This window comes from Phoenix dactylifera, unplaced genomic scaffold (assembly GCF_009389715.1).
Source record: "Phoenix dactylifera cultivar Barhee BC4 unplaced genomic scaffold, palm_55x_up_171113_PBpolish2nd_filt_p 000167F, whole genome shotgun sequence".
Lineage (NCBI taxonomy): Eukaryota > Viridiplantae > Streptophyta > Magnoliopsida > Arecales > Arecaceae > Phoenix > Phoenix dactylifera.
In genome coordinates this window covers 600814-616369 of record NW_024067708.1, presented here as the reverse complement: position 1 = coordinate 616369, position 15556 = coordinate 600814, and the positions used below count along the sequence as shown (strand labels likewise).

General features: G+C 36.5%; 1 protein-coding gene across 4 annotated transcripts in view; it reads left to right on the top strand.

Moving 5' to 3' along the window:
* The window catches only part of LOC103711273 (receptor homology region, transmembrane domain- and RING domain-containing protein 1), a 28499-nt gene extending 16324 nt beyond the window's left edge, over positions 1-12175 (top strand). The window contains exons 4-6 of one of the 4 annotated variants that reach the window (XR_003386509.2): positions 1570-1974; positions 10426-11090; positions 11850-12175. Coding sequence is in view for 1 of the 4 variants with exons in the window: in XM_008797360.4 (XP_008795582.4) it covers positions 1570-1974; positions 10426-10961 (941 nt within the window). In the remaining 3 variants the exon portion in view is untranslated. Of the gene's footprint in view, positions 1-1569; positions 1975-10425; positions 11692-11724 lie in introns of those variants that run through there. The other 3 variants (XR_003386508.2, XR_003386507.2, XM_008797360.4) reach the window with 3 other exon arrangements.
* The last annotated feature ends 3381 nt before the right edge of the window (positions 12176-15556 follow it).

Here is a 15556-nt window from a genome sequence, read left to right as displayed (position 1 = left end):
TTTCAATTTTGAACTCAGGAGGTGGCATTGCTACCGCATTTCTAAAAAAGTAAAAAGAAAAAAAAGGATATATTAGTGGCCAAAGATGCTTAACTGTGGAATTGGTTCTGAATCAAGTGAAAGGGTTTAAGAAAATGATGTAGAGAGCAAAGAGGATTTGAATGGAGGTTGTAAAGAAAAGAAAGAGTTTCTATTTTAGAAAGTTGGAACTAATTACAGACTGAGGTGTATGGAACTGAGCTTGCAATGGTTGGATTAGTCTTTTTTGTTCTGTTTTCACTTTAATGTGTCACTTTGCTGGCATTGACAAGAGTTAGCCAGAAAACAAGAAAAGACTTTCAAGTTGATGCTGTCCTGAAACTTGATAAAGTGATCACTCACCCTTTGTCTTACACGGCCAAGTAGTTTTATTGAAGCCTGTTCAAATTTTGTGTTTTCTGATGTTTGACTTAAGTACTTCGGGCTATCTTTGACAATACATGGGAAAATAAGATAATTGACATAAAACCATGTAATCTTTTTTATTAAATAAGATAATTGCCATAAAACCACACAGTCTTTCTATTTTATGCATAGATTTTAAAAAGAAAACATTTCCTATTGGTTTCTGATTTGTGCTTTGCTGTTGAACCAGTTGAAAAGCATCGCTCCTGTTCATCTATAAGAATATGAATATGCACTGTGTTATATTCTATATCTTATTAGTTTATGCTGTAATACTTTTTTTCCTGGATATGCCAATATTATTTGAATCATAAAATTGCAACATATTTTTCTTTTGATTCCTTATGCATTAAATTTTTGGTTGTGCAAATTTCCTGTAGAAATTAGGAATAGCTTCATAGAGGGGCCATTGCTTGGTGCAATGGTCAAAGGCTTGGGCTGACAAGTGCATTGGCATACGTTCGAGTCCTCACGCAGCCACTTTGTGCAAAAAAATGCTAAAGGTTGGGATTGTCCCCAATTCGCCCCTCCTAGGACCCTAGAACGCCAGAACCATAACTGGGTAGTGTCCTGAGGAATAGCTTCATACAATCTATATGTTGGAAAGACGTATGCAACCCACTTTTCCTAGTTCCGTCCTATCTCAATAACCCACTTTTCCTGGTTCTGTCCTATCTCAATAACCCACTTTTCCTGGTTCTGTCCTATCTCAATAACCAACTTTCCCTGGTTGTGTCCTATCTCAATAACCAACTTTTCCTGGTTCTGTCCTAGCTCAATAACCACTTTTCCTGGTTTCTGTCCTAGCTCAATTCCTCCAATGATGCCAGTGGCTATAAAATCATATTCTTGTGAAAATAGTTGTTGCATATAATACGTGGCTCTAATGTGACATAACCACATCTGACAATATTATTCCTATAAATTTTTCCAAAGTTTAACTTTTACATCAAAAATCTAAGAACTGAAGCTTTTAGGTCATTATAACTTATTCTTGCTTTGCATTTTCTCACTTTTAGCCTCTTAAGGATAATGCCTCCCTTCTTAAATGCAATTCCAGATGACCTGGCTAATTGCTTCTCTTTTAAACAATTATTTCATTAGCTAAACATTGAAGTAATACAGTGGCAGGAACTCCAGGTGGCATTCATATAAATGCTGTGTTTGTCTCTAAGGCCTCAGGCGAGATATTGAAGAAATATGCAGGTCGTGCAGACATGGAGTTGTGGATAATACCAACCTTTGAAAATTCAGCATGGTCGATTGTGGTTATCTCCTTCATATTACTCCTTGCCATGTCTGCTGTGCTGGCTACATGTTTTTTTGTGCGCAGACACTGCATAAGGCGCGAACAGCCTAGAGTTTCTAATGTCCGAGAGTTCCATGGGATGAGCAGTCGACTAGTGAAAGCAATGCCGAGTATCATATTCACGTCTGTCTTGGAAGATAATTGCACTTCATCGACATGTGCTATCTGCCTAGAAGACTATAGAGTTGGAGAGAAGCTTAGAGTACTGCCATGTCGTCACAGTATGTCTCTTATTCATAACAAAATCAACTTTAGTTTTGCTCATGCGTAGTTCAGTAGAAGCCTGATTGTCTTTGGCTGCTATTCTGACTCAAAGGTTACCCTTAAACATGTGGAACATAAGTAGTCATGGCATAACCAGGCATTGTAATATTTGGTTGAGAACACCTTTTATGCATCCTGAAGATAGGAGTTTCTATTGAAACAATGTAGTGTATCTATGCAAAATATTAATTATTATTTAAGCCTGTTTAACATCACTTGCAGTAGATTATTTTACTTGTACATGTCTTTTGAATCTAAGTAGCTTTTTGGTGTATGAGATTTTTATCAGAATTTTCTGTCTACTTCTGCCTTTGCTCCTACACCCACTAGCTAATGATTCTATCCCTTTTCTTTAAGTAGACATATTTCATCATCGTCATATTTTATCAAAATTAAAGTTGGTTAAATTAGCACATTTAAGCAATTATTATTTTGTCTTATACGAATTCCTATATCGATTAATTGATAAATTGCACCAATGAGTGCACATTTTTATTTTGTATTATATTAGTGTGTAATGCACATTTAAGAAAATATAATTAACAAAATAAGAATATGATTGGGGGATGTGTGAGCTTGATAGGTTGGAGAGACTATTTCCAGATTGCTTAGATTTGAAATTAGTGGGAGATTTATTAGGATTGGAGAGATAATAGAAAGATAAAATTAGGGAGAAAGTTACAGGACAGGGGCTTGGTGCATTGGAGAGGTAGTACCTTCAAACTTTTTAAATTTGAAGTTAGTGGGGGAATATTTATGATTGGAGAGACAAGAGAGAAGAGATAAATTTAAGGAGAAATACAGGACATTGGCTTGGTAGATTGCAGAGAGAGTACCTCTAAACCGTTTAAATTTGAACCTAGTGTGGGGTTGCAGTTGGTAGAATTAGAAAGAATAATTCGAGTAGTTGGCAAACAGAAAGATAAAAATGAAACATGGTGCTTTTTATATTTACCAAGAAGGTAATTGCTAATATTATTTTTTAGATAATATTTTTCTGAAAAACTAAGTGTATTTTGGTTAGTAAATTTAATAGAAAGGATCCATTTGGTATATATTCCTCTTCATTTTATAATATCGTATAGATATGATATTTCATACATACATTTTGTAGACATTTCCTCATCTTAGATGTCATATGGATATTCTTCTTTCTTTCTTGCATGTTTATTAGTTGGCTTCCTTTTAGTTCCAGGGAATTAAATTTTGGAATTGAAATTGCTTTATGGTGCATTGGCATGAGTAGATAGGTTTTAGCTAAGGTGGGTTAGTAACCTACACGGTCTCTAACACCTAGTGACTTTACTGATTGAGCCAATTGGCGCCTTAGATATTGATGTTTTCTTCCTATAATTACTCTTATGATTCACCAAATAGACATATAATATGTTTTGCTACTAGCATGTGCAATTTTTGGGTAATATTTATAATTCAAGGAACTTTATATATTTGAGGCTAATAAGTTTGGAATAAAAAAGATCACAAGAATATTAAATAGGCCTAAACTCTCGAATCATTGAAAGAGGAATGGTAATGCACTAAGTTTGATCTCCATGCAGGAAGGTGTCATGACCTGGATTCCACAAAATTTACCTATTTGAGTCCCCCTCATTGGTCTCCGAAGAAACTGGCCCTATATAGATAAGCAAGCATAAGTACAGAAAAAAGCATGAGTCTTGCAGAGGCAAGAGCTATGAGGTAAGCAAGAAAGCCATGTGGGAACCAACGTAATGGCCTGCTCTTTGATGTCAATTCTTATCTCTCCTGGTGGGGATTTGAACCCCAACTCTTCCTTCTATGACCTCTTATGCAATGATAATAACTGGGCACTACCCATAAGAGAACTTGACTGAGCTAAATTAGCAACTTTTACCATAGTGGAGAAACATTCCTTTATTAGGGCAGTTGCTACTATGGAGATTCCATTCCGTCTGACATTATGAGATCCACAAGATGACATTCTCGAGAGTTCTGTTTGGATTTTAGGATACAGGAGTGGACATATTCACCAATGATAATGTGATCGGATGTGATTATCACTTAAGTTTGCTTATATCAACATCAAATATGGTTATCCTTGTTCGCTAAAACTCTTTCTTTTCCTTCTGTTATCCAACATTGTAGGAGAGTGGCATAAGTTTTGAGCTAATTTTCTCCATCTTGCAGAGCACTATTACATCATAATACGCAAATGATCCCACATCTAACACTCAAAGGAATACACCTAATTGCCAAATGATACTAAATGTTGTCTCAGTATGCTTTTTTTTTAAAAAAGGAATGTGTCCTTTGTTTCACTTTAGGTAATTTTTAGGATTATGGAGATTGCATAATTCCAGTTTATTAGGAAAATAAAATTAACACCAGGATCTTTTGTAATCAAATGGGACCAAGGCAAGCGGTACCATCTTGAACTGCTCGATTCGGGGCATACCGAATTGTACCGAGATGAAATCAGAACGGTTACGCTCTTCAGTTTAGAAAACCCCCCAAACCACTCCGAATTGAGCGGTTTGGAGCGGTACCACTGCGAACCACCTAATTCACACCAGTATGGGGCGATTCGACTCCTTTTCTCCTCTATTATTTGAGAGAGGTGCTAAGACATTCTCAGCCCCTCCTCTTTTATTTTTAAAAAACTATGAGAATCACAAAAAGAGGCAAGATTTCGACAACGTGCTAGATCCGATCCGGAATCAGGTAACGTGCCTTCCCCCCTTCATTTCATCAATCTTTTTTTTTTGAAGTTGAAAATTGGCAATAAAATGAAAAAAGAGGTCATGTTAAAATTTTTAATTTTAGGATGATTTTATGATATGTTGTAGATCTATGGATGATCTACACAATGCCACTAAAATTTTAAATTTTTATTATTTTTGTAATTTTTTAAATAAAAAAATATATTTTTGATTTAAAAAATAAAAAATAATAGTAACAAAATTACTGTAAAATTATAATCATGTTAAGGGGTATGTATGCAAATCTCTATCAAACTTTGGTGCCAATTTATTCAAGTTTGGGTATAATCATGTTCATAGTGGCATAGGCCCAAATTTGAATAAAACTAAAAAATAAGTGGCCTTCCATACATGCCGACAGGCTGAAAAAAATATATATTATATCTATGATAGGGTGCTACATAAATCTGAGATCAAATTAATTTTATAATTATTTTATATTTAAAAATTAATAAAAATATATAATTTATAAAAAATAAAAAATTAGTACTATGTATAGATGATTTTTAAAGTATTTTTTAAGTAGAAAATATTTTTTGCATCACAGTAAAATTTTACTATTCTTAAATACTTATTTAAATGATGATAACCTGAGATAACAATAAATATAGCATCCCTATTATGGTTCTTCATATTTATGAATTAAAATAAATTTTCTAGATATTTTCTAGTTAAATATTTATTTACTATGGAAACATAATTAAAATTACTTAATTAAGTGTAAAATTTTTGAAAAATATTATATAGACAATGTTTAACTAGAAAATAAATATTAAGTAGACTAATATAGTGAGTTTCTAATTACAATGTAATTTTACTAATTTTTAAATAATTAATTATCTAAATACCAATTGATGTAAACTTGCAAGAATGGATCTATCTAAGAAGGATCCAAAGTATGACATTGGTTGGATACATGGGTAGACGCTTTCTGGTAAGCATTATTGAAGGTGCAATTGGTGCAACATAGAGTTCAATAGAATAGAGGTAACTAGATTGAAGCAGCATAGAGCCGGTGGTTACCTCGACGTGTCTATCTACTGGAAGTACCTGCAGAAGGTTTGACAACTTATAAAGAAGCATTTTTTGATTTCAAGATGACGAAGTAAAAAGTTATTGAGAAGAGGACAGAGGTGGAATGCTGAGCAGCAGAGCCATCTTCTTACAACTCAAGGGAGTCGGAGGAGGTCTCTCTTTTGGATGATGAGGAGGTAGAGGTCCAAGCTACTATCCAGACGAGCTTGGATGATCAAGGGCAACAAGACAAGATGGCTAGGCACAGGGCTCAGTTTGGGCTCTTACAACACAAGTTTGGCTCTGATTTTTGAGCCATCATGGCAGATTCACAATTCAGAAAGATCTCGTTAGTTAGGGAGATCGTTAGTAAAGATGGAAGCCGTATAACATCTACGCTAGGGGGCCTGCGGCAGTAGGAAAGAGAAGAAATCCTCTAGAGAGATTCCAACAGGGGCCACCATCCATGGTCTAGATCCATGTATCTTCCCCAGTAGGGATGTGAAGCAGCAGAGGATTGATACTATGTTGATGAAGGACAATAAGAAGGATATGTAGAGAGCTATTGTGACATGGTTCTATTTCAACTATATTCAAGCGACCGCAATAGGTAACAAATTCTATTGGTTTGCCATTGCTTCCATACAGAGTGTTGGTTTGGGTGTAGATCCTCTAGGATCGAAGATATATGTATATATATAATGTGTTCTTTGATAACAACAAAGATGAGCTACATAAGTGGATTGTCTCCTAACAGAGCAAGTGAGCTACATATAGTTGACTGTTACGTGTGATGATTGGACTGGTCTAAGCAGGTGAAGCATCACCAGCTTTCTGTCTTACTATGATATGAAGATATTCTTCTACCAGTGTATTGATACTTTCGATCAGGTATATGATACGGATTACATCCTCAAATTGATGAAGGAGGTGATAGATCTGGTAGGATAGTAGAATGTTGTGCAGATGGTCACTGATAATAAGCCACAATACAAGGCTGCGAGGAAGATCTTGATGAAGCGGTGGCCGCACATTTTCTGAACCCCATGTGTTGCATATTGCATTGACCTTATGCTGATGAACATAGAGAAGATTTGTAGGGTGAAGCAAATTGTGGAGTCAGCTTAATCCATCATCGGGTTCGTATACAACCACACATGGATCTTAGCACTGATGAGGAAGTTCTCAAGAGTGAGATTTTGAGACCAATAGTGACATGGTTTGCCATGAATTACATTGCACTTGATAGTCTTCTTGAGAAAAAAATAGGCCTATGTCAGATGTTTGTCAGTATCGATAGGCAGAAGAACAGATATGTGAGAGCCAACACTGAAGGGAGCCACATGGAGAATGATGACGAACTAGCAACTCTGGCAGTGGGCCGAGAGGATCATGAATGCTATCAAGCCATTATATGGAGTGCTTTAGGCCGTGGACAATGAGCGATCCCTCTAGATGGTCTTCTTATACCATATAATGATGGTGGCAAAGGGTTAGATCCGGTAGACAAATCCAAAGCATGCCCATGAATATATTGATATTATTGAGCAGAGGTGGGACTACCATATGGGTGTTGCATCTAGCAAGTAAGTACGTATATTGAAATACTTGTTCATTCACTTCTTTTGTAGTTTTAAATATTTTACTAAAATAATTGCAAATTATATTGGCAGCTTACTACCTGAGCTTGAAATTTCAGTACGTCCCTTGAATTGGTATGAATGAGGAACTTCTGGTTGCCTTGCGCAATGTAATCTATAAGATGGAGCCCGATCTAGAAGTTGCACCCTAATGTCTTCAAGAGGCCAGTTAACTTTAGTGGCATACAGGAGCAACGTGTAGTCAACTTGTGTCTTCAATCATCAATATGTTATAACATGTCTCTTTTCCACAGACGAAACTATTTAGGGAGGGCTCTGACAGCTTTGGTCACTGACTAGTTGGGGCAAGCAAAAAGCGTATGAAGCCAGCTATATTAAATATCAACTATAACTATTACTTGATGTTTTATTATTACTACTGTCATTTATGTAATTTTTTTAATGCTTTTGTAGTTGATTGGTGGTTTCATTTTGGAGGGTCAGCGAGAAGCCTTAAGCGGCTAACAATCCCCATCCTCTCACAGACGGTCTCCTTCGGTAGCTGTGAGCACAACTAGTCCGCCTTCTTCCTCATCCACAACAAACAGAATAACTGTCTCACACACGTGCGCCTCAACAATCTTGTATATCTCCACAACAATCTGTGGTTGAAGCTGAAGTACATGAAGGAGAAAGTGGACTTGAAGTATAATAATCCACTCCATAATGACTTCGTGTAGGATGAAGAGGATCCCATGATTGGTTGGCTTCAAGGGGCAGCAGCAGCAGCCAGAGCTCAAGAAGTTAGGATCGCTTCTACGATCGGTCAATTTCATAGCCAGAAAGGCTAGTGCGGATGCGGAGCAATGGGTAGAACATAGCATCCACACTTACCTCTAGCTGATCAGCAAAGAGATCAGTGAGAGTCAATCATCACATGGCTCCATATCTGAGACATCCTCTTAGAGATTTGATTGGGAGATGTTCATATGAGGCGACCACGTTATCCGATCCACTTAGCCAGGAGGACATGGTCGATCCTCCCGGGATAGCCAGGCAAAGAAGGGTATGAAAGTAAAGAAGGTAGGTGCTAAGCCTAGTTTGAAAGAAAAAAGAAGGAAAGTTGTAGTCCCGTTGGAGAGCTTGAAGTCTATTTACTCAGCTTCAGAGACTAAGGAGAGCAGTGATGATAGCTTTGGTGATGCTGCATGTGGTGGCTAATGAGAGAGTGGAGGACATGAGACCACCATTTATGACTTAGCTCTTGGATGGTCCTCCATTCACCAGAGAGTCGCAGTTCTCTCACACTATGTAGGATAGGGACCACGGTGCATGGTCTAGAACTTGCTAGGATACCATTGCATACAGAAGATGACCTCGTAGAGGTTGTTCACGATATGATGCCGTTGCAGATGAGATCGAACATGTACTGGAATCTATGGATGCATCAGGTTTTGAATCATGTACTGGACCTTAATACCCACAGGCAGGTTACAACCCATACAGATATGGTGCATCTGAGGCATGGTCTACTGTACCGCTCCATACCACCTAATACGAGGCATACCATACTGTACCCAAAAAAATTAGTACGAAACTTAATTTTAAGTCGGTACAAGCCCCGTACTGCCCCATACTGAAGCATACTAATATGTATCGAGGTGTACCAAGATGTATATCGGCTCGTACCGAGGTGTACCGACCCGTACCGACCCATATCGAGGCGTACCGACATGTATTGAGGCATACCGAGATAAAAGGTGAGAAAAATGATTAGAAAGTTATTTCGGTACAGAGGTGTACCGTATCATACTGTACCAAATTGATAAGGTTTCGTTATAGTATCCGGTACCGAGATTGCGGACCTTGATATGAGGCGTCGTCTTTTAATGGCTACTATCCTACGCAATCTAGAGCACGTTTTGGATCGAATTTTGCTGCCGGTATATTCGGATAGGTTGCCATCTCATAGTTGCAATATCGGACAGATGACTCCTCCTAGAGCTAGAGCCAGAGTACTAAGTTCAGTTTTGACTTAGGGTGCGTACCTTATGCGATGAGCTTGCATGAGTATCATACCATATGGTTGGAGGGGTGGTGTGATGTGACTCTTGAATACGTAAAAGATCTCGATATCTATGAAAAACATCGACACTTCACCAGATTTTAGAAGTCAGTACGTATATTGTACTTAAAAATACATTAAGTTGACTCTATATTTTATATTTCGCTAATGTTCTTTACAAATATGCTGATTGGTCTACTTTAATTGCATTTCGTGATAAAATTATAGTCAAATTAGGATCAAGAAGCATCAGAAAAATAAATCACATGTTAAAAAGCATCAGAAGATGTCAAAAAAAATATCAAATTAGGATCAAAATCACTCAACAAAATCAAAAAAATTGAAAAGAAAAAACCAAAACATGTGTGCTAGTTTGGTGACCGGCATGTATATGTATATTGTATGTCAGTATGGTACCGAACTGTTAGCTAACCAGTATGGGTGTCGGTATCAGTACAGCTTATCTTGAATGGGATTGCATATTCCTTGTAAGCTCTAATGCCAAAATGCTCCATCTCTGTAACATTATTTTGAAATAACAAGCACAAACAGCATATGTGAAATTTCAAGGGTTAAAAGCAATTATTTCACATGAAATTTGGTTGGATAGCGGTCGATGATACATTGACATGTTTAATTAAAATATAGATCAATGTTTAGAAAATAGAGTTGTTAGGTTTCTTGATTAGCATTTTTTTTCCAAACATTAGTTTTTTCTTCTTTTTCCCTCTTTTTCTTTTTTGGAGTGGGGGGTGGTGTAATAATTGGTGCAAAACTTACTTGGAGCACTTGGAGCAGCTATACAATGCATTGCATGGCTAAAGGCCAGTATTATCTCTTGCATATACTAGAAAACTTGTTTTCTTTGTTTAATAAGATTTGGTTTTCTGAAAGACACCTGGCTGACTGAAACTTTGCTAGTAGTTTGTTCCATTCCAATTAATACAGTCCATGACTACTTATTTTATTTTGTACTTTCACTCATATACACTTCGTTGAATTATTATGCAGGGTTCCATGCACTTTGTGTTGATTCTTGGCTCACTATGTGGAGAACCTTCTGCCCTGTTTGCAAGCAAGATGCCAGAACAGGCATAGCCAATCTTCCAGCTTCTGAGCGCTCCCCGTTACTCTCTTCTGGTGCCCCAACTCCATCTTCTACTGGTGCAATATCATCATTCCATTCATCTGCAGCAGCATCTCCATCTCCAAATATACAAATTGCTTCCACACCTTGGTCAGAATCAACTTCTTGGACTAACTTCCTCTCCATTCCTCCTCATATTCCTAACCCACTTAGGTCCTATACTCACTCGCCAGCTATCAGTATTAGTAGAAGCTCTGCCAACCTTAGAAATGCATCGTCTCATAGATCCCCCTCCTCTCATATGGCCTCCTCACATTCCCTGGGTTTTCCTTTGTCTTCACCCATCCATTCAAGATTCATATCCCCTTATATTCCTAATTCGAGTAATGCATCCCCAAGCTATCTTGCTGGGTCATCCAGTCGTCAGTCATACCTCTGGCATTGCAGTGATTCAGGATAAGTCTGTCTGCTTTAGCCTCAGCACAATCCTTGCCCAGATGTTGATTTATCTCAATTACCGGAGGGAGTTCTCAAACTGGTAGCAACCACAAATTTTCTGCTTATGCTACACCGTGTTGGGTTATGGCAGGTGAGCATCAATTTATTGTACCATAAAAAAATGGTTGCTTCAGGACCCGTGTGATAATCTTGTTTCTTACGGATTGGTGGTTTCATTTGATGAGTTTATTATGTCAAGGGGGAACTGAGAAGTCGTTCTCGTCTCATGATACTGAGAAATGCTTACTTAGGCAACATTGATATTGTGGAAATATGCCCGAGATGACCGGTACATTTAAAGAGGTAAAACTGTTGAAACCTCCGTCGATGCTTCTCATTATTTGCTTTGGATTAAATGTTCTGGACATAGGAGGGCTCATTGTTCAAGCTTGGTTTGCTCAATCTTCATTCTTCTGGATGCAAATGAATTGGATGATTACGTGGTGTGGTCTATGCTACTTCATCATTAAGGGAATTTATTCTTGAAGGATCTTTTGCTTTGTCGTTCATTTTGGATCATTATTGTTAATGGGCTTCTAATTGCTAATTCATAACATCTTGACGTATGCATTTTTAATGTTGCAAACTCAGGTATCTGTATCTTTTGTTCATTGGGCTGGAGGCTTTTTGTTCAGCAGTTTAACATAACTGGAATCAGTTGTCTTTTCACTAAATTTGTTTTCTTGTTTCTTTATAGCTTGTGTTCTATAAAACTTATGCCTCAGATTTATGACTTGTGGAGATGAGCAGCTTTGATGCGACAGTATTTAGCTGGAGTTGGTTGTCCTTTTACCAGATGCGTTCTCTTTTTGCTTTCTTGCTTACTGCCGTCTAAAGCTTATGCCTGCAGTTTTGTAGCTTCTTGAGCTGAGCCACTTCGGTGCTAGACCTTACTACTGGAGCACGCATTGGTAAATAAATATCTGGGCCTTGGTTCACCAAGATGTGGAGGAGTGCTAGTCGGATGTCTAGACAAACTCTTGATTTAGTAGTGTTATTTAAGTCTGTTTATTCAATAGCGGAAGCTCTGTTTGGCTGCTTAGGGTTCAGAGATTGAGCATACTCCATTTTGTCATATCATTATCGCATCTGTTAGATTCTAGAGGACTATAGATGCTTAAAACTAGGAATTCAGCTCTATTTCTGCAAATAAGAATGGCATCCTGAAGTTTTGTATCTTCATTCTCCACTAACATAAGATTGGCGGTTTATGTGGTCTGGCTAACACGAGCAAGATTCGACGTCTTGGTATCAGATTTTGTATCGGTGCTATTCTATTATAGTGTCGGCATATTTGATACGATATCCCGTTTGGCGTACCAGTGTTGATATGCCTCCATACTTTATATCGGTTCAATACTAGGTACAATATGGTTGATATGCATCAATACGGCAAATTCTGAATACAAGAGTTAAATAGAAATTTCTATTAAAAGATTTCTCAAACTAAGACGAGCCAGTATGGTCTCTTCTTGTCTGCTTAGGTCCTTACTGGGTTAGTTGGAATGAGTCGTCACCTCTTTTGTCTCACATTTCGTTGGCAACATGCATGCATTTTATAGTATTGGATGAACCTTTCCAAGTTCTACCAAATATTTATCTCAATATTCTCATTTCTAGCTAGCTTATTATCACAAATACTCTACTTGCTGGTTGTAGCTCTCAGTTGATAAATAGCATCGAAGTCTTACATGGCATCACATGGCATTGCATAGCTTCAACCATATCATGTTAACCGCATATGCCAGATTTTAGTCGGCTTGCAAATAATCAATAGTGCAACTTAGTATCTATATCATCGATGTTTGCCGGCATTTGAGTAGTATTGTTAGAAAAATGTTTCGGGGTGCTCAATATGCATGGATGAAAAAAATTGATTTGATAATTTAATAACCAATATCGGCAACAAATCCTATGAATTGCACCAATCCTTTGTACCACATGGACCGTCGTCCATGCATACAAAATAGGAGCCTCATATCATTAGTCCTATAGTTATAACTTTAAGCACTAAAGTATGCCTTTTCATTTCATCTAACAGTGATCAGTTCATCCTAATAAGCCCAGTTTTATAATACGATTAATGAGCTCATGGCCTCGGGACTAACCTGTGACCAGTTCAGAAAATATCAAATCCTTCAACTAATGCAGTCCGAGTGCACTCCATGCTACAAACCCCAAGTCGGCAGGCCAAAAGGTTGGTTTTAGAAGCTATTTTAGACATATTAATTCTTTGTTCCCTCTCAGTTCCTTCTGAACTTTTGTCTAGACCTTTTTGTAAAAGTAGAGTTGCTTTATCTGATCTTTCTGTTCTTGTTATTAAAGGTCTCTTATATCGAGAGAGGAGTCAGAGGAAAAATGTTTATCTGAAGTACTATGCCACGCTTACTGAAGCAAACCACACAAAGGTCCTCCCTTTAGATAAAGTAACAAGAAAGGACATGTGAGAGAAAAAAAAAATAGCCTGTCCTGGGGGCTTAGGGCTTCTTTGTTGTTATCTATGTTTTGGCTCCTTTTTTGTCATGCACGTTTTTGAAAGGTCTGTGGTCTGTTTTATGTTGTTCTCTGGAGGGCTCTTGAGTCCTCATATTTGTCATTTAATTATTCAAGATAAGTCAGAGAGGGATAGAGACTCTTAGGTGTTCATTAGATTTCTGCCAAGGTACTGCTCTTTTAATAGACTAAATGATGAGTGTTTTTTTTTTGAACGAAGACTAAATGATGAGTTATCTTGTGAGGCATGTGCTTGGTAATAGTTCTTTTTCTAAGCGTGGGGTGGCTAGGGTCCCCTAAAAGCGAGGGGAGAGAGATGTGGAAGGTTTGGGCTTTCTTCTGGCAAGAAAGAAAGGTGGTGGGGTTGGAGTTCCAGCGAGAGAGAGTGACCTGAGGGGGAGAGAGAGAGAGATAGGGGTTTCAAATGGAGAGAGAGAGAGAGAGAGAGGGTTGTGGAGAGATAGAGAGAGGGAATCTGCTGAGGAAGAGATGGAGGGATAGGAGCGCGCTTGGCCTCGTCCCATCTCATTAAATGCCATATTTTTTGTTTTTCCTTCCCAAATTGCTAACGTTAACATTGAGTAGGCTGCTTAATGCAAAAGGAGCCTGGTCTCTCTCTCTCTCTCTCTCTCTCTCTCTCTCTCTCTATATATATATATATATATATATATATATATATATATATTTGAGCCTTGTCTAATGAATAAATTGATAAACGATGCTAAAACTCTTGGATTTGTTGATATATTTTTGGTATTTAATTTAGTATGATGAAATTTTCCGGCTAAATTTGATGCTTCTATTTCTCGTAATGATTTTTTTTGTAGGCTAACCATCTTTTTGTGAAAGAAAATTGCTCTTTTTTTTTTAATCTCAAATGTCACTATATACTCAGATGAAGACCATGAATCTGATTAAATTGATATATTTTTTCTCTAGGTTCGTTTGATTGGGGATAATCTGGCATAAGAAAATAAATCATATATCCGATTACTATGTTTGGTATAAAAAAGAGGATGAGAGAGATGGTAAAATAAATAGTTGATCTCATACCTATTTTAATTAAAAAAAAAGTAAAACAAATACTATGAGGGTGATATTTTTTTTTCCACGCTAGGTTACCAAGTGGAGATAATCCGAAATTATCATTTGCTCGACCAAAATAGCCACATTCATATTATATTAATATTATATTAATTATATTATATAATTAATATATTGATATCAATATATACTTATTGTATGTATATACTAATTGTATAAATACATTAATATTTATTATTGAATATATCATTTGTATGAATATAATATGTTAATAATCTATAGTTAATATATTATAATTATATATTTTATTAATTATATAGATCATTTATTATAACTAATATATTTATTTATTAATAAATGTATTTATAAATTTTTAATTAATATATTTATCAATCTATGAAAAATATGCTAAAGTTTATTTATAATAAGAAATATATTTGTAATTTATGTATAATTAGTTTAAAATATTTATTAACTCATGTGAATATATTTTAATATCTGAAATGGTATATATTGACAGCCTTAATGTAAGTGGACCATAAATGGCCAACAAATAGACTGAAGAAAAAAATATCACTAATTAAATTAATTATTTAAGGGCATTGTTGGAAATTTGGCAATATTTCTACATAAAATTATCTCCAATCAGACAGAGTAATCTTTTTCGAGTTCTATTTTTTCGAGTAATTTTTCTACCAACCAAATATGGTAAATTTATTTTCATCTGTAATCATTTTTTGAGATAAATAATTTCTAGAAATCGTCAAATTATCCCATTATCTGACATATCCCAACCAAACGAACCCCTAATGTTGAACAAGTTTTAATTGCATGTTGATATAGATGCTTAATTGAGCTTGGAACTTCATGTGTACTCATTTTAGCTTTGTGTTATCTGGAGCAATGAGACAAATCTAAATTAACACAATTAGATTATGGTAGGATGGATTAGAATTATTTGTGATTTCGTGGTCCTCCTACCTCATTTAACTTTAGCCCAGTAGAATATGTGCAGAACAA